Source organism: Gavia stellata, chromosome 22, assembly GCF_030936135.1.
Source record: "Gavia stellata isolate bGavSte3 chromosome 22, bGavSte3.hap2, whole genome shotgun sequence".
Lineage (NCBI taxonomy): Eukaryota > Metazoa > Chordata > Aves > Gaviiformes > Gaviidae > Gavia > Gavia stellata.
The window spans coordinates 14,007,236-14,028,450 of NC_082615.1; the positions used below are offsets into that span (position 1 = coordinate 14,007,236).

Consider the following 21,215-nt stretch of genomic DNA (forward strand, 5'->3'; position numbering starts at 1 on the left):
GCACCGGGGTCGCGCCCGTTGGGCAGCCGGGCTGGGCCCACCCGGGGCTGCGGCCACCCGGGGCTGGGCCCACCCGGCGCTGGGCCACAGGAGGCACCACTCCGCAAGGCCGGCTCGGCCGCCGCACCGCGGCCCGCCGTCGCTGGGCTCCGCCGTGCGCGGGGCGGGGGGGGTCCGGCTCCGGTCGGGGCTGGCCGGGCCCTTCCCGCCGGGCCCGGCCCGGTTGGGGCGCGGAGCAGGTCGCGGGGGGGACTACAGCCCCCAGCAGCCCCCGCGGCGAGGTCGGCGGCGCGCGGGGTCTGCGGGAGTTGTAGTTCCTGCTCCGGCCGCGGCGGTTTGGCCGCTGCCGGCTGCCGTGGCGACGCGCGGGGCCTGCCGGGAGCTGTAGGCGGCGGCGGCGGCTGCGCGCGGCGGCGGGGGAGGCGGGCGGCTGCGCTCGGGCGGCGCCGGTGAGTGGGGACAGCGCGGGGCCGGGGCGGCGGGCGCGGGGCCCGGGTGGCGCCGTGGAGCCCGTAAGGTCGGGCCGGGCCTGCAGGCCGGGGGTCCCCGCCGGGCTGGGGTGGGAGCACCGCGGGCCCCAAGCACGCTGCTCGGGCGGGAGCATCGGGGCTGTGCCCCGGGGCGGGGGGGTCCCAGGGTCCCTCAAGGCCGCGCTCAGGCCGGGCGGTGCGCCGCCCTCCCGACAACTCGCTCGGGGAAGGGGCTCGGGGGTCCCCAAGGGCGCGCCGGGGGGTCCCCGGGTTCCTGCCCAGGGGTCGGGGGGTCCCCGTGGCCGTGCCCGGGGGGGCCCGAGGGCCCGTGACCGTGCGCAGGGTGGGGTGCTGGGGTCCCTACAGCCGCGGTGGGGGACCCTGGGCCTCTGCCGAGGGCGATGCTGTGGGGTCCCGGCAGGACGGAGGGGTGCTCCCTCCCCGCGGGGTCCGTCCCCCGCGGTAGCGGGGCCCCGGGGCAAGCAGCCGTCCCTCACGGGCTCTCCCGTGTCCCAGCCGCGGCCGGGAGCACGCCCGCCTGCCCGGGGCTCGGCCCCCCACGCTCAATGCAGCCTCTGTTCGCACCTCGGGCTGCTGAAAGGCACATTGAGAGCCCTGCGGCGCGGCTGCCTGCGGGGAGCACGGCCCATGCCCAACGCCAGGCCTGGGGCCCCACCGCGGCCGGTGACCAGCCCTTTGGGGACAGCCCTGGGCCTGCGGCTGGGGACCCCTCTGCCCTGCCCTGCCCCAGGCTGGGGGGCCGCTGGCAGGCGGGGCATCCTTGCCCCATGCTGCATGGCACGAGGTGAGAGCCAGTGGCACTGGGGCAGTGCCCAGTCCCCGGGAGCTGCTTGCTCGCCACGCAGCCTGGAGTGCCCGTCTGCAGGAGCCCGGGGAGCTGTCGCATGCCCTGTGCTGTACGGAGGGAGGTGGCAGGGAGAGGCACTGCTGACACCCTGTCCCTGCAGGCGGGCATAGCCCAGATGGGCTGAAGGTACCCACACACAAGTCCTGCCCAGAAGAGACACTGTGACCATGGGCAGGCCTGGCAGCGGTGGACTGCAGCTTTAAGGCTGGGCAGGTCAGGGTGTGTGTCCCTTGGACCTGGGCGCTGTGCTTCCTGCTCAGGCGTTGGCATCCTGCTCGGGCGGAGCTGCCACGTGTCTCCCGGTGTCTCCGTGGGGCCTGGGATCACGCTCACCGCTCACCAGCGTGGCCGGTTCCTGGGGGCCGCAGGAGCTGGGCCAGGCCGGCTGGCTGCTCCAGAGGCAGCAAGGGTCATCCTTGCTGCTGGATGGAAACCTTCTTCCCCGGGGCTGCGCAGGAACGCTGCTCAGCAGGACACCCTGACAGGGGTCCCGGGGGCTCACCCCAGGTCAGGGCGCTTCAGCTCCCTGCCTGGGCTGCTGCGGACCCTGGGGTAGGTAGAGGTGCTGAGCAGGTCGTGCGTGCCTACCGGCGCGCTGAGGCTCGTTCTGGTCTGGGAGTGCAGAGGGGCAGTGAGAAGATGCTGACAGTGGGTCCAGGAGCAAAGCAGCTCCCTTGGCAGCAGCACCTTCTGCTGCAGGAGGGGGGATGGGACCCCTCGCCTCTCCCTCGTGGCTGTGCCCTGCTGCCCCCCGAGCTCAGTGCGGCGCCAGGCTCCAGCTGTCTGACCTGCTTCCTCCACTCTTTGCCACCAGGTTCTCCTCGCCCCCAGTCTGATGCCCGTCCCGCCCTGCCATGAGTCTATGAGCCCTCTCCGGATCAGCGTGGGTGGTCTGCCTGTCCTTGCGTCCATGACCAAGGGTGCTGACCCCCGCTTCCGACTGCGCTGGAAGGCCATTGTGCTGTCGTCAGCCTGCGTGGGGTTTGTGCTGCTGCTCTTCTGCCTGCACCGGTCCTCCCCGGCACGGCCCATCCCGCCCAATCCTCGCAACTGGAAGCTCAGCCTGCAGGCAGGGGACCGATACAATGACACCTACCCACTGTCCCCACCCCAGAGAAACCCCGAGGGCGTGCGCTACCGCATCGGAGTCATCGCAGACCTGGACACGCAGTCCCGGGGCTCTGAGGAGCACACCTGGTTCAGTTACCTGAAGAAGGGCTACCTGGTGCTGTCAGACAGCGGGGACAGCGTGACAGTGGAGTGGGACAAAGACGAGAGCGTGCTGCAGTCCCACCTGGCTGAGAAGGGCAGGGGCATGGAGCTCTCCGAGCTGGTCGTCTTCAACGGGAAGCTGTACACCGTGGATGACCGGACAGGAGTGGTCTACCAGATTGAGGGCAACAAGGTGGTGCCCTGGGTGATCCTCCCAGACGGGGACGGCACAGTGGGGAAAGGTGAGCTCCCCTGTCCTGCCCTGCAGATGCAGAGCCGTGAAGCCCTTGGCTCTTTGCGGCTCACCAGGGTGGAGTGCACCTTTGCCGTGACCCCGTAAGCCGGGCTGGGACGGGGGCAATTCCTGCCTGGGGACTGGCTGGCTGCGTGGCAGAGGCTGTGCAGAGCAGTAGGCCATCTGGTGTGGCGTTTGGGGGAGTGAGAGCCGGTCTGATGTCTGTGTACTGGCCAAGCCCTGGCTCATGCCGTTCTCTCCACTGCAGGCTTCAAGGCGGAGTGGCTGGCGGTGAAGGATGAGCACCTCTACGTGGGGGGACTGGGCAAGGAGTGGACCACAACAACGGGGGAGGTGGTGAACGAGAACCCTGAGTGGGTGAAGGTCATCGGCTACAAGGGCGATGTGGGCCATGAGAACTGGGTGGTGAACTACAACGCACTGAGGGCCGCGGCAGGGATCCGACCCCCAGGTACTGAGCAAGGGTCCCTCCTGCCACCCCGTGTCCCACACCCTCTGTGGGCTCTGGGGCCGAGGTCTCCCTCCCTATAGATACTGGGACTGGTGTGAGATTTAAAAGGACACTGGAGGCCAGAGAACTCCCTCTGTCCTGGTGGAGGGGCCAGAGCCTGCCATGGCCAGTTTTCTCCCCTGTCTGTGCTACAAGCAGCTGGAGAGTGGCTAAGCTGGCACTGTGCCTGGCAGTCAGGCCCCCGGGCAGAGGAGGCCGTGCCAGGGTGCCACTGCCTGGCTCTGGGAGGGATTGCGGGGCTGCTGCACGGGCAGAAACATTCGCAGCGGTCGCCTGCATGGGGCTGCGGTGTCTTTTGGAGCGGGGAAGGGTCCTGCCCCCGCCTGGCAGGTGCCCTCTTTGCCCCGTGCTGTGAGACGCCACTCCCTGCGCAGGTTATCTGATCCACGAGTCGGCCTCCTGGAGCGACACCCTGCAGCGCTGGTTCTTCCTGCCGCGCCGTGCCAGCCACGAGCGCTACAACGAGAAGGCGGATGAGCGGCGAGGCACCAACCTGCTGCTGAGCTCCACCCAGGACTTCGGGGACGTGACTGTGGGACGCGTGGGCGAGGTGGTCCCCACCCATGGCTTCTCTTCTTTCAAGTTCATCCCGGACACGGACGACCAGATCATTGTGGCACTGAAATCAGAAGAGGACAACGGCAAGATCGCCAGCTACATCATGGCCTTCACGCTGGACGGGCGCTTCCTCCTGCCCGAGACCAAGATCGGGAGCGTGAAATATGAGGGCATTGAGTTTATTTAACTGACTTTTGGACTGGACAGGAGGGGTGAGAGGGGGCCGACGGGCGCTTGGGGCAGGCCCTGCCAGCATGCTGCTAGCTGAGCACATGCTCCGGGCTCGGCTGAGGGATGTGGAGCAGTGCTCCCAGCTCTGTAGTTGGCCTTGGTGTCTCCTGTAAAGCATTGGCTCTGCTGCAGCAGGCGTGGTGCGAGTGTTTCGGCAGTGGCACCTGGTGGCAAGGGACTGCCACCACAGGGTGCTGCGAGCTCCAGCCCAGGAGACAGACAGTGAAGTTCCCGTGCTCTGGGTTCCCCAGGCAGGCCCCGCGCTGCAGCCGTTAGCACCCAGCCCCTAATTGCAACAGAAACCCTCTGCGGCGAGTTGGTGGCTCTGGTGACATCCGGGCTCTGGGTTTGCAGCCGAGGAGGAGCCTGAGCCCCAGCTCTGCTGCTCTGCCTCGCATCCTGCCGTGCCACGGTGCTCCCCGGGTGGAGGAGAGGGTGTCCAGCCAGAGCACTGGGCCTGTCCTGCTACTTGGGGGAGTGGGTCAGACCTGGGCCCTGGAGCCCAGCCACGCTGGCAGCCTGTCCTGGGGCCACCCTCCAGGAGAACCTCCAATCCATGACCCCAGCGCCTGACTGGGAAAGCACCAGAGACGGGGGGACAAGCATCCCTGTGGAGAGGAGCATCCTTGAGGGCACGATTGGCTGGATCCTGCCCTGTTCCTGACCCTCCTGGGGTCAGGGTGACTGAGGTGGTCGGGGCCATGGCAGGGCGTCACAGCCAGGGCAGGCGAGGGCCAGCTGTGACATAACCGTGGGGGATTTCATCAGTTTTTTCCCCCAGAAGCTGGTTTTCCTTCCCTTTTTGCATAAGCTGGGTGCGGTGACAGCCAGGGTGACGGGCAGCCCAGGCACTGTTTTCTGGGGAAAGTCTCACATGGGAGGAGACTGCGTCAGTGTCCCTATGCCCCCGTTCTCCAAGGGGGACACAGCAGTTCCCGCACCGCCAGTAGCGCTAGGGAAGAGGCTTTTAGCACCCTCAAGCACCAGCAGCCAGGGTCGCTCCTGGTGCTGCTCTACCGGCCCAGTGGCAGGCCCGTGGGGCTGGGGGAAATGAGTGTGGCCCCAAGCAACTGATGGGGCCAACAGCCATGGCCAGGTGTAATGTGGACACAGCCCTGCGCCTGGCCCTGCACCATTCCCAGCCTGCACCCCAAGGAGGTATGTGCTTCGCTGGCTGTGTGTCTTTTCCCATCCCTGGCTGTGCACGGCTCAGGCACCGGAGGTGCCTCTAGACCCAGGGCTGTCAGCTCCGGGAAGAGCTGGGGCCTGGACTGAAGCCGCTGGGAGCTGGCAGGCAGCGCAGCCCTGCCTGCTCCAAGGGCTGCTGCGCTTGGTGCAGGAAGGAGAGCCAGAAGCACCAGCTTGGCTTCCCGGGGCCAGCAGCAGCTGGGAAGTGTTCGCAGCAGTCCTGGGCTTGGCTGCCCAGGGAGCCCTCCCCAAGCTCGCCAGGGTGTTGTGAAATCACAGCAACAGCCTGCAGACCCCCTGGGAGGAACCTGCACTGGTCTCGGGAGCCAAAAGTGCCTGAGCCCCTGCCCCAGTTCGCAGGGCAGCACAGCTTCACACCAGCCACCAGCAAGGGGCCGGGGCTGGTGTTTGGCTCTGCGGTGCTCCCCTGGTTTGGCAGGGGAGAGCTGCAGGCGTAGGGCAGCTGGCAGGAGACGGGCTGACTGTGGTGTCGGGACTCTCCTCAACACTGGCTGTGGGAACGGGACCTCCCTCCTCCCAGAGCTGGGCTGCGGTCCAGGGCCCCGTGGGGATGGGTCCAATGTGATCCCGGGGCGGCCGCCCGGCAGCCCTGAGTGCATGCAGGGGTGCTGCTGTCAGAGGGACCCTGTGCCCACTGCGGGTGGGAGCAGGCAGGGGGGCAGCTTGATAAGCAGCTGCCTTGTAGCTCCAGGCTCAAGCCCCCAGCTGACACCAACGCATGTTTGGGCTGTCCAGGTGTCTCCCTGCGGCTGGGGGTCCCTGTTACCACCCAGTCCCTCGGGCAGCTCTGCCAGCAGGGCTTCAGAGAGCTGGCACTGGCTATGGTGGTTCAGGGTGGTCCTTGGGTCCCCCATGCCTCCTCTGCTTGCCGTGACACTGCCCTGCTGTGGAGACTGGCCGTGCTGGGGAGAGGGGACCTGTTGCTGCGGTGGCCAGGCTGCAGTTAGGGGGAGGACTCGTCCTCCCCTGCCCCTGTTTACAGTGTCCGGCACCTCCACAAGCCGAGTGAGGAGTGTGTACAAGGCTGGACACGTGTTTTCGTTTAGCCCAGACAATGACTCACACTGGCGCTGGGCTGCAAGCGGACATGCTCATCTCGTCTGCGGGGCAGCTCTGCCCTGGGCACAGACCCATCCCCAGCGCTGCGGGCAGAGCTGGCCTCGGCTCCTGCACATGGCCTCCAGGGCAGTGCAGCACCTGGGGTGCGTCCCCAGCCTGTGCCGGGTGCCAGCTGGCCATGGACCACATCAGCCGCTCTGCCCTTGCCTGCGCTTCACTTGGCACAGCCTCTCCCGGCCTCGCTTGCCCTCCTGGCCAGGGGCCAGTGGCTCCGCAGCACCTGTCCTGGTCCCAGGGCTGTGCTGGTGGCTGTCCCCGCTGTGTGGCTCCTTCTTGTCCCCTGGACTCAGCCAGGCGGGGAGCTCTGCACCCTGCTGGGAAGTGGGGCCTCCCTGTACTGCATCCCCCTGCACGCCCAGACCGTCCCGCCAGCTGCCCTGCCTGCCTGCCCTTGCCCTGGCCCTTTTCCTGGCGATCTGGCAGGACCCCATCTCACGCCTCCTCGTGCAGGCAGGATATCAGGGGCCTGTGAGGCTGCTGGGGCCCTGGGCAGCGGTGTGGTGTGGGCAGCAGGACCATCAGCCCCTGCCTCACTACAAACGGGACCGGGCTGCAGTGTCCCTGGGCCCTCAGACCTTCAGCCCCGCGGTGTTCTCGGAGCAGCGCAAGCGCCCAGCAGCACCAGCGCATGCAGCAGCACCTGGTGCCTTGGGCAGCCAGGCTAGCAGGACTCCTGGCAGCTGGTGCCGAAGCATCTGCAGACCACGTGCCCCGCAGCGGAGTCGGGGACCTGGAGCCCCATCTCCAGGTCTCATCCAACATCCAGGCAGCGTGAACAGGGTCACCTCCCACAGGTTCTCTGCAGGCTCAAGCAGGGCTTGGACCGGGTTTGGCTGCCCACATTTCCGCTGTTTCTTCTCATCCTAAAGGGCAGGCAGCTCTGACGCCTCCCTCAAACGTGAGTAGCTGTGGCAGGGCAGCTCTGTGGCAAGAGGCTGGCTCAGGAGCAGGTTGTGTGGCTGCGGTGCTGGCTGCCCCCGCCAACGTGTGCCCGCGGCGCCCTGCTCAGCTGCGCTCAGAAGCCGCGTCCCTGCCCAGATGCAGAGCTGGGCTCCCTGCCCACTTCGCCGGAACGAAGGCACCGCTGGAGAGATGGAGCGTGCTCGTGCAGCCGGCTGGGCGCGGGAGCACAGGTACGGTGAGACTGGCAGCATCCTCACGCCCTCCGCGGTGATGCAGCCAGGACAGGGACAAGGTGGGGTTTTGGAGACGCGCTCCAGGGCAGTCGGCTGCTGGCCAAGGGGGAGAGGCCCGCGGTCTGTGGGCCCGTGGCAGCGGCGCGGGACCCCCGGGTGAGCGCAGCCAGCGGCCGGCTGCGCCACGGGCGCGGAGGAGGGAGCGGACGAGGGGACACGAGCGGTGGGACGAGCTGAGCTGGAGGAGCCGAGCTGGGCGGAAGGAGAGGAAATGCTTGGGCACAGACATAATCGCAGCCCTCCCCTGCAATTTACCGCTCCGCTCGGCGCAGGCCGGGCGCCAGCTCTGCGAGCTGGGGCCGCGCTCCCGTGCCGGCCCCCGGCGCCTTCCCCTCCCGCTGCGCGGCCCTGCCCGCTGCTGCCAGGCCCCGCCCGGGCGGAGCGGCGGCCGGTGCCGGTCCCGGGGCCGCGGCTGGCGGCGGGGGCGGCCGGGAGCCGGGGGCGGGGGCGGCCGGTGCCCGCGGCGGGGGCCGGGCCGGGCCGGGCCGGGGGCGGCGAGCGCGGCGCGGAGCCGCATCCTGCGGAGGGGCGGGAGCAGCCGGGCTGGCCCCGCGCCACGCAGAGGAGGAGCAGCAAATCCCCGGAGCACGTTAAAAAGCGAGGCTGAGCGGCAGCCGGGGAAGGAAGAAAACACCTCCATAGAAGGCAGCGGAGGAGCGGCCGCACAGCGCCCGCAACGCCGCGCAGGGGCCGCGGCTGCCGGCCCCAAACTTTCCGGCGGCGGCTCGGCCGGGCCCGGCGGTGGATGCGGCTTTCTCGGCCGGGTCGCTGAGCCTGCAGCCCCGCCGCAAGATGCCCGCCGCGCTGCCCAGCCTGCTGGCCTGGCTGGCGGTGCTGCTGCTCGGCAGGGCCCGCCCGGCCGACGCCTGCAGCTGCTCGCCCATCCACCCGCAACAGGCCTTCTGCAACGCGGACGTAGGTGAGCGCCGCCCGCCCCCCCCCCGCTTTGTCCCCGCGGAGCCCCGAGCGGAGCCCCGAGCGGAGCCCCGGCCCGGCCCGCGCCAACTTCCCGGCGGGGGAAGGGGCGGAAAGTTGGCGCGGAGCGGCCGGGCTCGGCCGGGCTCGGCGGGCGGGCAGAGCCGCCCCGGCACCTGCCCGCAGCCCCGCGCGGGTGCGGGCTCCGCGCCCCGGCCGGCCCGGGGGTGTGTCGGCGGGCGCAGATGCGCGGCCGGGCGCGGTCCGCCCGCCCGTCCGTCTGTCCGCCCGGCCGGGGTGTGTCCGTCCCGCCCCGCGCGTCTCGCCGTCTCGGGGGGGACCCTCGCGGCCGCGCCCGGCGTCGCTCCCCGGGGCGTCCCCGGGCGATGCGAGGAGCCGCCGGAGCGCGGCTCTGCCCCCGCCGCGGGGCCGGGACCGGGGCCGGGGCCGGGCCGGGCTCCCCGCTGCGCAGCCCCGGTGGCACGGGTGAGCCCGGCCTCTCCCAACTTTGATTAAACCGCGGTGGTACGTGGCAGCGCGGGGAGCCGGCGGCCGCGGGGGAGGCCGGGGCTCAGCGAGCGCGGCCGCCTCTCGCCCGGCACCGGCCGGGAGCGCGGAGCCAGCAGCCAGCCCGGGAGAGCCAGCCGCGTCGGGCTCGGTCACCTCCCGTCTGTTCCTTATTTCCAGGCATTTCCTCTCCCCCGTCCCACTTTGTTCGGCTTGGATGCTGCTGAAAGGGAGGGCTTGGCAGCGTCGGGATCTGGATTCCTCTTTCTATGAATAATGCCCTTATTAAATTTTAACATATTAAACAAACAGACCAACCCCAGTTCCTGACACTCTCCTTTGCGGGGCCGTTCACAGGCTCAGCTGGAGAGGTAACATTCCCAAACACTTAGGCAGCCCCAGCCTCTGGATGGCCGTGCCCTCTCCCCTGCTCCTGAGCCAGGATGCTCCTGATGGATTCCCAGCCTCCCCTCGCCCCTTCCAGACCCCGCTGCCGGCATTTCTGCTCCGTGAGAGCAACTCCCGTAGCATCTGGCTGCTGCCCAGTGTGCCCCGGCTCTGCCTGGCCTTGCTGCTCAACACAGCATGCCGTGAAGCATGTTGGGGACAGAGAGGTTTCTAGACAAAATGGAGCACTGAATTTTTGGAGCTGCTGCTTGAGCTGGTGTCCCTGGACCGCGGGATCCCCCGTGCCCGCTCTGGGAGCAGGGCTGCGGCTTCCCGTCACACTCTCATCAGAATCAGCTTTCCGGGGCACTCGTGACTCACTGCCTGTCCCGGGGTGCCGGCTCAGCTGTGACTCAGCTGCTGAGTCACCGTCTGTCTCGGCAGCCCCAGCTGTCTCAGCCGTCCCCTGGCAGGGCGCAGGGTGGCCGGGCAGTGGTCGCCTGCGGGTTGGGCTGCCCCACCGCCCTTGGCAGGTGCCAGTCGTGTGGGCACCTGGAGCCCGTCCTGCCAAGGCAGCCTCCTCTCAGGCTGCGCTGCCTGCAGCCCTGGCTCCCAGCCCGAGTCCCCTGTGCGGCTCGTCTGGATCAGTCTTGTCTTCTGTGAGCCCGGGTGGGGACGGTGCCGGGCTTGGGGAAGCAGGGTTCGTCCTGGGATGAGCTACCCAGTCTTCTCTTCCCACACAACACGGATCCGCCTCCTGCAGCCTGTGATCCCTGGCCTTCTTGCTGCTTCTCGTCTTCCCCCTGGATGCTCTCTGGAGCTGGGAGGCTCCTTAGCCAGCTCCCTCCCTGCGGGCACGTGGAGCCCAGGGAGAGCCTGGGGTGCTGGGTGCTGCTGGGACCTTCCCCGGCTGCTGCGGATAGAACAGCTGTGTCCAGGCTGGGCCCTCAGTGGAGACGTGGTGTGGTGGTGGCTGATGCCTTGTGGTGCTGGATGCACCAGGGGCAGCCGATGAGCCCCAAGGCTCCTGGCTCAGCCCTCGGTAAGGGGGAGCTGGGTGAGCGCGGTGTGGGGTCCCGGCCTTGTGGGGCTGGCATCCCCGCTCCATAGCGTGGGCAGTGCCTGCCATGTCTGTCTGTGCCTCCCCATGGCCCCTCTGCCCTCGCTTGTGCCCCTGCAGCCAGCTCTCCCCCGGAGTGGGGCCGGAGCAGCTGGAGCCCAGGGCTGCGTTTCCAGGTGGCGCAGGTGGAGGCGGATGCAACTCTGCCTTGGGCATGGGGTGCCGGAGGGGATGGCGGTCACAGAGGGGCTGGGAGTTGTGTCACCGGAGCTGGTGACTTGGAACAAGTGACCTGGCCTGCCCGCACTTGCACTTCCTGGCCCATGAGACGAGCAGCAGTTTTCTGCAGGGCCCAAGGGCTCAGGGCTGCCCCATCTGCCATTCCTCACCGGGGCCTTGCCCAAGCAGTGGCTGCTGGCCGCTGCTCTCTGCCTGCCTGGGGGATTGCTCTGCTGGGGCTGCTCAGCTGCGGGAGATGCTCGGCTGCTGGGTGGGGATGTGGCTGGGCTGGCGGCCGCAGCAAGAGACCGGGCTTCTGCTTGGTCTCCTCTGGAGCAGCGTGGGGATGGGGGGGGCTGAGGCAGGTGATGCTCACCCCTTCCAGGCACAGCCGTGGCTTTGGCGTTGTGTGGCAGTGCCGGCTCCAGGAGGGGTCTATTGGGCAGTGGAGAGTGCGGGCTCGGTGTGCCGCCTGGGACAGGGGCACCTTGGATGCAGCCCCTGGCAGTACAGTGCCAATCCCAGTTGTCCCAGTGCTTGGCTCCTCAGGACGGGGCGCAGGGAGCGCAGAGGCAGGGGAGGAATGGTGGGGGCTGCTGGCGGCCGGCAGGGACCAGGCCGAGGAGAGGGTTTGGGGAGAGAGGTGGGAGCGGTCCCTGCTGAGGGCTGCCGGGGGGGGAGCGCGGCTGCCCAGCGGGCCCTGCCGAGCCCTGGTGGGGCAGGGGAGCTGCCGGTCCCCGGTGCCACCCTGCCGAGCTCCGGCGGTCAGAGCCCTTCCCGTGCGGCTGGCGCGGAGGGGCCGTGGGCTGACTGCTGGGGCCGCCGCTGATTGGGCCCCATCCCGCTCCCGTCAGAGGGCTGGGATGACGCACGCGGCCGTGGCAGCGCGTAACCCATGGCTCCTGTGCAGTCCGGCGGGCGAGCGGGGCCTGGCGCCCAGGCACTGCCTCCCGCCTCCCCATGGGCACTGCCATGCAGCAGGGGAGCGAGCCCCCATGGCCTCTGCCGCCTCTCCACTGCGGGGCTGCTGTGCTCAGCTCCGCATCCCTCCAGCCTCCGCATCCCCAAAACCGCCCCGCCGCTGTGCCGGGGCAGGGGCGCCCCACTCCGCTGCCCCAGCGGCTGCCGGCATACGGGCAGGCACCTGGGGGCTGGTTGCTGCCTGTGTGCCAGGCAGGCTGGGGTGCAGGCGGTTTGTCAGCTCCCCGGCCCTGCCGGCCTCAAGCGGGGCTGGAGTGACCCCAGGGCTGCCCCTGCTGCGGGGACGGGCGCTCAGGCTGGCAGTGCCAGGCAGGCAGCAGGCAGTGCTGGCACTGGCAGCCGTCCCCTTTGCTCAGCCGGCTGCCAGCAGCCCCGGAGAAGGGAGCTTTGTTCCCTGGCCATTCAGCCCGGCAGTGGCCCCCGTGGTCTGTGGGCACCGGCGCTTCCCAGGCAGCCGCGGGCGGGTGCTAGCAGGGCCGCGTGGTGGGGTCTGGGGTGGGATGGCAGAGGAAGGGGCAGCCATCCGGCACGTCTCTGGCCTGGAGGGGAGTCCTGGGGCTGAGGCTCCTTGTGCTGCCCCTCTGCCCACGGGGCACATGCAGGCAGGCGCTTTTCAGCAGCTGCCCCGAGCTGGGGTGGTGATGGCAGGATCCGCCCTGGCTGCAGCTTCCCTCCTTGGCAGGTCTCACCAGGGCAGGTCACCACTTCCAAACACCCTTTCCTCCTTCCCCTGGGGAGAACCTGAGGCTGCTGCATCTCCCCGCAGGGTCTCGCAGCATCTCCTTGCCGGCTGCCCATGGCGGCTCCTGCTGCAATGGCAACTGTCTGCAGCAGGAGCCCCACTCAGCAGCCTGAAACACGGGATGCAGCCCCCGAGCTGGGGCAGCCGCGCAGCAGGGGCCGGGGCGGACAGCATCCTGCCAGCTGGCAAGCCCAGAGAGACATCCCGGGGGGTTTGTGGCACTGGGTGACTCTATTTGCCCCCAGCTTTGCTCCTGGAGCTGCACCGCAGCCCCAGTCTGTCCCAGCTGGTCGTGTGCTTGTCGCCCAGCCGGGGGGAGTGGTGCAGGGTCGGCTGGGCCCCAGCGTGGGGCCCTTCCTTGTGTCACCGCTGCCTGCCGCAACGTGGGGACCACTCTGCTGCAGGATGTCCTGGACTCCTCTGCCCCGGCCAGCCCTGGCTGGTCAGGGTGGGAAGTCACCACCTCCCACCAGCTCCGCAGGGACACCCACCCCTCTGCAGCCGGGGGCAGGTGCCCCTCTCCCTGCCGGCCCTCGGGCCCATTCCCACATCCCGCTGTGGGCAGGAGGATGGCGCAGTGAGGAGCGGTGCTGGGAGGCAGCCGGCAGCCACAGACCATACCGAGTCAGCTGCAGTGAGGTGTGGGGGGACTATTGAAAGCCCTTGGAACTGGCCCCAGCCCTGAGTCCCCTGAGGCAGCAGGCATGGGGGCAGCCCTGCTTGGTGGCCAGGGGCTCCGAAGGCCCCGGCTGCAAGCGCAGCCCTGCTCATGCAGCAGCTTCTGTGCGGAGTTAAAGGCGAATGCTGGCGTTTCTCCCAGTGCAGAGGCAGGAAGCGGCCAGCCGGCAGCCCCAGCACAGGGGGTGAATTCCCCTGCCCTGCCGGGGCGGTGGCACCGACCCTGGTGGCAGAGGGCAGCAAGGGGACGCGCTGCCTTGCAGGGGTCTGCCCCGAAGGGCTTCAGGATCCTCATTACAGGGTGGCCACGGCTTATAGCCCTGGGGGCCAGCACGGGGTTGTCACCAGTGGGGCTCCCACCCTGCCGGGAGGGGGTTGCCCAGCGGTGTGTCTTCTTGCCCTGGCCTGTCCTGTCTGGGGAAGGAGCGTTTCCAGCATTGCCCTGGTTGGACTCGGTCGTCCAGTGCCGGCGGCATCCTATGCCTGCCCTGTGCCCCGGGAGCTGGGAAAGCCTCAGCTCAGCTTCACGAAGGGTCTGCGCTCCCGTGGCTGGTAGCTGTCCAGGCTGGTGGCAGGAGTGGTGGATGATGCGGCCATCGGGGGCATTGGCATTTGGGGAGGTCCGACTGCCGGTCTCTGAGCACCCAGGGGTTTCCTCTGTCCCTCAGCCCTGCCTCCTCATCCCAGGGATCTCAGCTGGGCTCTCCTCCGGGGCTCCCGTCCACGATCCCTGTGGCTCGCCCTTCTCGCCGCTCTGGTTCCTGGCTGGCGCGGAGCAGCTTGGCTGCGCTGCTGGGGTCTTGGCGGGGAAAGCGCAGCGCAGCCGTCCCCTCCACAAAGCTGCACTGTTCAGAACAAATCCGCCTAGAATTGGGCTGCATTTTTGTCAAGTGATTCATCAGCACGTGAATGGAAAAGGCTGGAGCCCACTGAACCAGTAACCGTTCCCCACGCCTGGAGCTACGGGGCCGGAGTCGGCGCGCGGCTTTCCAGCTCGGTTGCACCCAAGTTACGCCGCAGATGCGCACAGAGCAGCGAAGGGCCTGGCGCACGGGAGGATGCGGCAACCGCTGGGTCGGGGGGCGAGGGGTGGCCCCTGCCTGCAGTGACCCAGGCATGATGCTGGCAGAGGAGCGGGTACAGGCGCTGGCAGCGGGCAGGGACCGAGTCCATGCATGCCAAGCAGAGCTGCTCCAGCCCGGATCAGGGACCGGGGCGGGTGGCTGTGCCGAGGGACTTGCCCTGCTGCCTACTGCAGGCAAGGAGGCTGGGGCTTTCTGCACAGCCGAGATGCTGCCAGTGTGCCACGGCAGCCCGGCCCTTCACCAAGGGAGCGGAACATGGCTGGGAAAGCCCTCGGTGCAGCCCTGGTACCGGTAACAATTGCATCCGCCTGCCCCACACTGAGCGAGTGCCCACATTGACCGGGGCTGGCTGTTCTGGGAATTCTCTTCCCCAGCCCCTGCTCGTGCTCGTGGCCACCCTCTCCTTTCCAGAGTAAACTCAGTTGGCGCTTACCAGTACCCATGTGGGGCCGTGCCCCCCGACCTTCAGCTTAAATAGCCCATCTGTGTGTCCCTGCACCCCACAGTATTTATAGAGCACGGTCAGATTCCCTCTCCTTGCCGTGCCAGACGAAAGAAGGCAAGCTCATCTGTGCCAGGATGGTGGGTGGCCCTCTGCGTGTCCCCGGCTGCTCCCACCCCCGCACCTTTCGGTGGGGGACACGAGCCGGGTCCCCAGCTTGGCTGGCACTTGCCCTCCTGCTGCTCTGGCCAAAGCGCAGCTCCCCGTTCCCTACTCCGCAGCGTGCATGCACAGCGGGGCTGGCAGGGCACCGGGGTGCCCCTGAGGGATGGGGAGCTGGCCTTCCCGTGGGATGACGGTACCCCCAGCAGAGCGGGGAGCCCTGTGAACCCCTGCCCTGCAGCCAGGCCCCCTCCCAGGCTGTGAGGGGGCTGAGCAGGAGCTGTGGCTTTGGAGCTGCCACTGCCCCCTGTGCCGCTGATATCCCCGGTACTGCCTGGGGCCAGCCGGGAGCTCCCATTCCCGCACCGGCTGGGAGCCGCAGGTCTCGGCGCAGGGACCCAGGCCCTGCACGCCTGAGTGGCTGCGTCCACCACACACAGCTGCGACCTGCACAGCGTGGCACCGAACCAGCTGCCCTGTCCCAAGCTGGTGAGTAAGGGTGAGCTGGCTGCCTGCTGCCTGCCTGCCTGCCCTGCCCACCCCGGGCACCCTGCAGGTCACTGCCACGTGCCGAGCACTCACATGCTGGTTTGTGTATCCCTGGGCTGTGCTGCCAGCATGACCGCAGGGACCCTTCCACAGCAGAGCTGTCTCCGTGTTGCTGTCCCTGGGCTCCAGGGTGCCGCAGCCTCACCAGCCCTGGGGTACCGAGCGCTGGGACTGCCCCAGCGCCGCACGGAGCCAGGTGGGCTGTTGCCTTTGGCCAGGCAACTTGGGGCTACTGGCTGGGGAGCTCACTGCCTCCCCTCACTGGGCTGTGTTTTTCCACTGCCCCAGCCCTCAGCGTCCCCGGATTATTTTTTGCAGACAGCGAGGGCAGGAAGTGACACCCTGCAGCCCCTGGCCCTGAGAGGATGCGGTTTCTGCGCCTGCATGGCGTGAGGCTCCATGCAGCAGTAGCTGGGGTCTGGCAGGGAGCCTGCAACCAGAGCCTCGCCCGGTCGCAGCTGGCCCCCTCCGTGGTGGGATGGGGACCCTGTGCTCCGGCTGTGGGGTGCGAAGGCAGCCTCGTCCTGGGACCCCTGCTCCCTCTGCGTGGGGATGCAGCGGGGCTGGCAGGGGCAGTGGGCAGTGCTGGTGCCTGTACTGGCTGCAGCGAGCAGGGACATGGCTCCCACCTCCCTCTGCACCCAAAGGTGATCCTCCAAATAGCTCCTCTGCCCTTTTCTCCTCCAGGCTGGCCAGGTCATGCAGGCATTTGGCTGGGGCCCTTGTCTGAGACTGGTTTAATTAATGACAGTGCGACAAATACCGTGGTGCTCCCAGGATGCTGCTGGCAGGTTTTAGCTGTCCTGGTGCCATCTGGGTGATGGGCACGAGCCCGGGCAGGGCCAGCCTGCACCCACGAATCCGTCAGGGGCTGGGCAGAGACTGAGCCAGCGCTGGCCAAGGGCGACCAGTCTGGCAGAGCTGGCGGTAGTGGGGCTGGACAATCCTGGGGTGACCTTTCCTTATCACCCGCCGTGAGGGTGGTGCTGCAACACTGCCCATCGCCGTCCCATGCGTGCCAGAGTCGTATCCCTTTGGGGACAGTGTGTGACAGCCAGCTCCACGGGTAGCAGGGCTTCTGCGGGGAGGGCAGTGGGGTTCGCTGCAGGCAGCGCAGGCAGCCGGCCCCGTGCAAGAGTGGAGGCCTCAGCCCCTGCGGGATGGGGGCGCTGAGCGGGACTGTCCCTCCCGGGCAGCACCGCGTGGGGCTGGCGGCACCTCCGGTCCCCGGCCACGCCTGCTGACCTCAGCACCTCTCCATTGCAGTGATCCGAGCAAAGGCTGTCTCTGCGAAAGAGGTGGATTCGGGGAACGATATATACGGGAATCCGATCAAACGAATCCAGTATGAAATCAAGCAGATCAAGGTAATGGGGCACATCGGGGCAGGAGACTGGGGGGGACAGGGCAGCCTCCGTGCCGGCCGCTCACTCCTGCTCCTTCTCCCCAGATGTTTAAGGGCCCCGACAAGGACATAGAGTTCATCTACACGGCTCCGTCCACTGCCGTGTGCGGCCGGCTGCTGGACACCGGCGGGAAGAAGGAGTATCTCATTGCAGGTGGGTGGCCACGAGCGAGGGCTCTCGGGGGACGTCGGTGGTAGTGCTGGCCCTGCTGCCTCATGTGCCTCCCGAGACACCTGTGACGTCTGTGCCTGCTCCCCGGGCGTGGCCCACCCCCCCTTCTCCTCCTGCTCCCACCACCAGCCCTCCGTGGACCCCCTGGCTGTGTCCTGGCCGCGCTCGGCAGCCCCAGGCTGTGGCAGGGGCAGCTGAGGGACAAGGCTCTGCTCCCTGCGGTTCACCGGGGACAGTGCGCGGCAGGAGGGGCAGGGTTGCAGTGGCCTCCAGCCCCCCAGGCTGGGCTGAGCCCCAGGCACCCCGAGTCAACGCTGGGTCCCGGGGCGCCTGGGGGGACCCTCTGAGCAGTCTGTCTGGCCTCTCCCCAGGCAAGTCAGAGGGCAATGGCAAGATGCACATCACACTCTGCGACTTGGTCTCCACCTGGGACTCGCTGAGCCCGACCCAGAAGAAGAGCCTAAACCAGCGGTACCAGATGGGCTGCGAGTGCAAGGTGAGCGGCCGGGCTGCCCCCGAGCATGGGCTGCATCCCGCTCCCCGTGCCAGTGGGGTCTGTAGCCCTGAGGCAGGCGTGGGCTCCATGGCGAGATGCTCTTCCCCGTCCTTCAAGGATGACGCTGTGCAGGGGGCGCGGCACATGGCCAGGGATACAGGAAGGGCGGCCAAGCCACTGGCTCTCTCCGGCTGGGAACCGAGGCCAGCCCTTGGACCCACACCCAGGGGTTCCCTCAGTGCCCCCGCATCGGGGTTGTGTCCCTGCCATACCCCACAGGGAAAGGGCAGGCTGGCATCCCTGGTCCAGAGCTGGGGGGGTGGATGAAGCAGAGCTGAGGACCACCAGCCCCAGCTGCCCCATGCTGCTTCCTCCTGCCCCCTTCCCACCCAGCATCCCCCCCTCGGGGTGGTCGGTGACAGTCTCTGTTGTGCGCAGATCTCGCGCTGCCTCTCCATCCCCTGCTTCGTCTCCTCCTCGGATGAGTGTCTCTGGACAGACTGGGCGATGGAGAAGAACAACGTGGATGGGCGGCAGGCAAAGCACTATGCTTGCATCAAGAGGAGCGACGGTTCATGCGCCTGGTACCGTGGCATGGCCCCCCCCAAGCAAGAGTTTCTCGACATCGAGGACCCCTAAGCCAAATGAGCGCATTCCAGTAGCCAGTAGAAAAAAACCTGCGAGATGTTAGACTGGTCCACGCTGATATCAATTCCTGGAGACAGCATGAAAATCCGCTCAGCCGCGGGGGGTCCCCAGGCTGCAGCACCTGCCACGTGCGTGCAGGCACCTGGCAGCCCGTGGCCACGCTGGGCGTTCCTGCGCTCGCGGTGGGGCTGAGCAGGGTGCAGGGGCATCCCCCCGCCGGGGCTGCGTCCCCGCCTGGCCACGCTCAGCCCTGGCACCCCGGCAGCTGTGAAGGAATTGAACCCTCACGAGTGGCGGGAGCTGCCCCGTCTGCGTAGCAGGTCTACCAGTGCCCCCGCCATGGGGGAGCCTCCCCAGCTGCTCTTGGCAGACAGCCCTCCCCACCGCAGCGTCCCCGGCCGCCCTTCAGCACCGGGGACCCTGCTGTCCCCCTCCCCACCCACTGCCCATCCCTCCCTTCAGGGTGCAGGAAGGGTACAGCCTTCCAGGGTGCTTTACCTTGCGGCAGAGCCCCCAGCTGTGTGCGAGGGTCTATGGGCCTTTCGCAGGGCCGGACGGCTCCTGTGCAGGTGTCTTGTCCCAAAAAGCCGCAGGGGCACGTTAGCATGGCTGGGGTGACCACCCTGCATGCACCTGGGCGCTGCTGCCCCTCTCTCCACGTGCTCCCCTCCCCATGGGGACGCAGAGGTGAGCGTGGGGTTCACCGCCTTCCCCACCATCACGGGGGCAGGCTGGGGGGTGTCCATTCCCACTGCAACCTCCTGCCCGGGCAGAGAGCTGCTGCCAGACCCTTTTGCCGCTGCCGTCGGATGGGCTTAGACCCACCAGCCTTTGCAGGCAGGCAGGCAGCAGGTCTCGGCAGGGAGTTCCCCCCTGGCAGGGCACCAGAGGCAGGAGCTCCAGCTGCGCGGATGGAGGGTGTTTATCATCGCCTCGCGCAGCTGTTTGCCGCGCCGCGGCCTTCAGCAGCACTGCGGCATTGCGGCCGGTCGAGCTCCCTCCTCTGCGGCGGCAGGGATGGAGCCCGGCACCTGGCCCAGCGCAGGCGGCAACACAGCCGCACAAAACCCCATCCCCTCCGGTGAACCCTCCCACACACCTCTGGCCCCACTTTCTCTGAGCCATTCCCACGTTGCAGCGGTGCTGGCGCGTGCCATGGAGCTGCCCGTCTGCGACGCGGGCGGCACCGGCACGTGCGCCTGCCGCCCCTTACTGCAGCTTGGGGAGCGTGCCGGGAATAATCCCCGCAGCTCTGCTCCAGGGGCGTTTTCATGCTGTGCGTCCCTGTAAGGTTTAAGATGTCGTACTGGACCAGTCTGGGCAATTTCAACATATTAAAGAGAAAAATTAAAAAGAAAGAAAAAGAAAAAAAAAACCCCAACCTCTAATCAATCCCATATACGACTCCCGTTCGCTTACTGTATGGTTATATCATATGTGCCATTTACTCCTGTCTCTGCTGGTAGTCTATCTTTGAGTTTAATATCGCCACTTGTTTTGCCACCGGCTGTATGGTCCCTGTGCTGTAATTTCTCTCTCCTCGTCAGGCGCTGGAGTCGCACCGGTTTCGTGCGCGGTGTCGCGCCGGGAGCTGCGGGCAGCGCGGCGGCGGAGCGGCTCAGCCGCTGCCCGCCCGGCCCCCCCCGGGGCAGCGGGCGGACCCGGGCCGGAGGGCAGCGGCCGCCCGCCAACCCCCCCCCCCGCCGGCGGCGCTGAGGGCGGTGTCTAACGGCGCCCGGGGCGGGGCCGCCCCGCCCCGCCCCCGCGCACAGCGAACACGTCAAGGCCCGGCCCGGCCTCGCGCTGCCGGGGCCCGTCCTCTTGCCGTAGTGGCCAGGGCGCAGGCGCGGCTCCGCCCTCAGTCCGCGTCGGGGCGCGGAGCGTGGCGGGCGGAGGCGGAGAGGAGCGGGGTCAGGGGGCCGGGCCGAGCGCGCGCGTCGGCGGCAGAGGGCGGGAGCGGTGCTCTCCCCGCCCCCTGGCGGGACAGGCGCGGGAGGAGCGGCCGTCTCCTCTTTAAGGCGGTGACACGTGCGTGCGGCGGCGGCGGCGGCGGTCCGGATGGTGAGTGCGGCCGGGCCGGGCCGTGACGGGCAGCGCCGGGGCCTGCGCTCCGCGCCGCCCTCCCTTGCCCTGCCCGCGGGGCCGGCCCTGGGGCGGGCGCGGCGTAGCGCCGGTACCGGGCGGGCCGCACGTGGCGGCGGGCGGATCGGGGCAGCGCGGCGGCGGGGGCGGCGCTCAAGGACGCGGGCGGGAGGGCGCGGTGCCCGTAGCGGCGGCGGGCGGGGACCCGCCGAGACCTCCGGGGTGCGCGGCGGTGGGGCCGGGCCTGCGGCGGGCCTAGGCCGCGGCCTGTTGCCCGGCAACGCGCGGCCCCGCGTCGGGAGAGGAACGTTCCGGCGCCCCCCGCTCAACCGCCCGCGCCCTCCCCGCAGCCGGGGCCGCCGGGCCCCGCCATGCCGATCGTGGAGAAGCTGAAGGAGGCGCTGAAGCCGGGCCGGCGGGAGGCGGGCGAGGATGGGGACCTGGGCCGGCTGCTGGCCGCCTCGGCCAAGAAGGTGCTGCTGCAGAAGATCGAGTTCGAGCCCGCCAGCCGCGGCTTCTCCAGCCAGCTGGAGCTGCTGCGGGGGAAGTACGTGCTGCTCAACCCGCGGGCCGAGGCCGCCGGCCGCCACCGCGACCCCAGGGAGGGGCCGCCCGGCAAGCAGGGTAAGTAGAGAGAGCGAGGGGGACCCTCCCCGCGCCCTGCTCCCCGCCGCTCACCGCCCCTCTCCCCGCAGGCAGCGGCCATATCCCGGGAGGCCAGGGGGACGGGATCCCCAGGCCCCAGAAGGTGCTCTTCCCCGGGGAGCGCCTCTCCATGAAGTGGGAGCGGATCTACCGGGTCGGCGCCGGGCTGCACAACTTAGGGAACACCTGCTTCCTCAACTCCACGGTGCAGTGCCTGACCTACACGCCGCCACTCGCCAACTACCTGCTCTCCAAGGAGCACAGCCGCGCCTGTGAGTGGGGACGCCCGGCTCGGTGGGCAGCAGGGCCGGGGCGGCCACGCCGGCGGGGAGGAGGAGCGCCCGCCTGTCCTGCTCCCAGTGCTGCACTCAGCACCTCTGCGCGTGGCTCTGGCGAGGGGTGTGCGGGTG

At 68.8% G+C, this 21,215-nt stretch overlaps 2 protein-coding genes across 2 annotated transcripts; both read left to right on the top strand.

The window, feature by feature from the left end:
• Positions 1-436: 436 nt before the first annotated feature.
• CANT1 (calcium activated nucleotidase 1) lies at positions 437-4,137 on the top strand. The gene is made up of 4 exons (XM_059828245.1): positions 437-449; positions 2,153-2,792; positions 3,054-3,257; positions 3,692-4,137. Exons 2-4 carry the CDS (start codon positions 2,174-2,176, stop codon positions 4,060-4,062), a joined length of 1,194 nt encoding a protein of 397 aa, XP_059684228.1. The 5' UTR covers positions 437-449; positions 2,153-2,173; the 3' UTR covers positions 4,063-4,137.
• Positions 4,138-8,422: 4,285 nt separating this feature from the next.
• Positions 8,423-18,244, top strand: TIMP2 (TIMP metallopeptidase inhibitor 2). The gene is made up of 5 exons (XM_059828210.1): positions 8,423-8,549; positions 16,624-16,724; positions 16,808-16,916; positions 17,306-17,430; positions 17,869-18,244. The coding sequence occupies exons 1-5, from the start codon at positions 8,423-8,425 to the stop codon at positions 18,067-18,069; spliced, it is 663 nt and encodes a 220-aa protein (XP_059684193.1). The 3' UTR covers positions 18,070-18,244.
• The last annotated feature ends 2,971 nt before the right edge of the window (positions 18,245-21,215 follow it).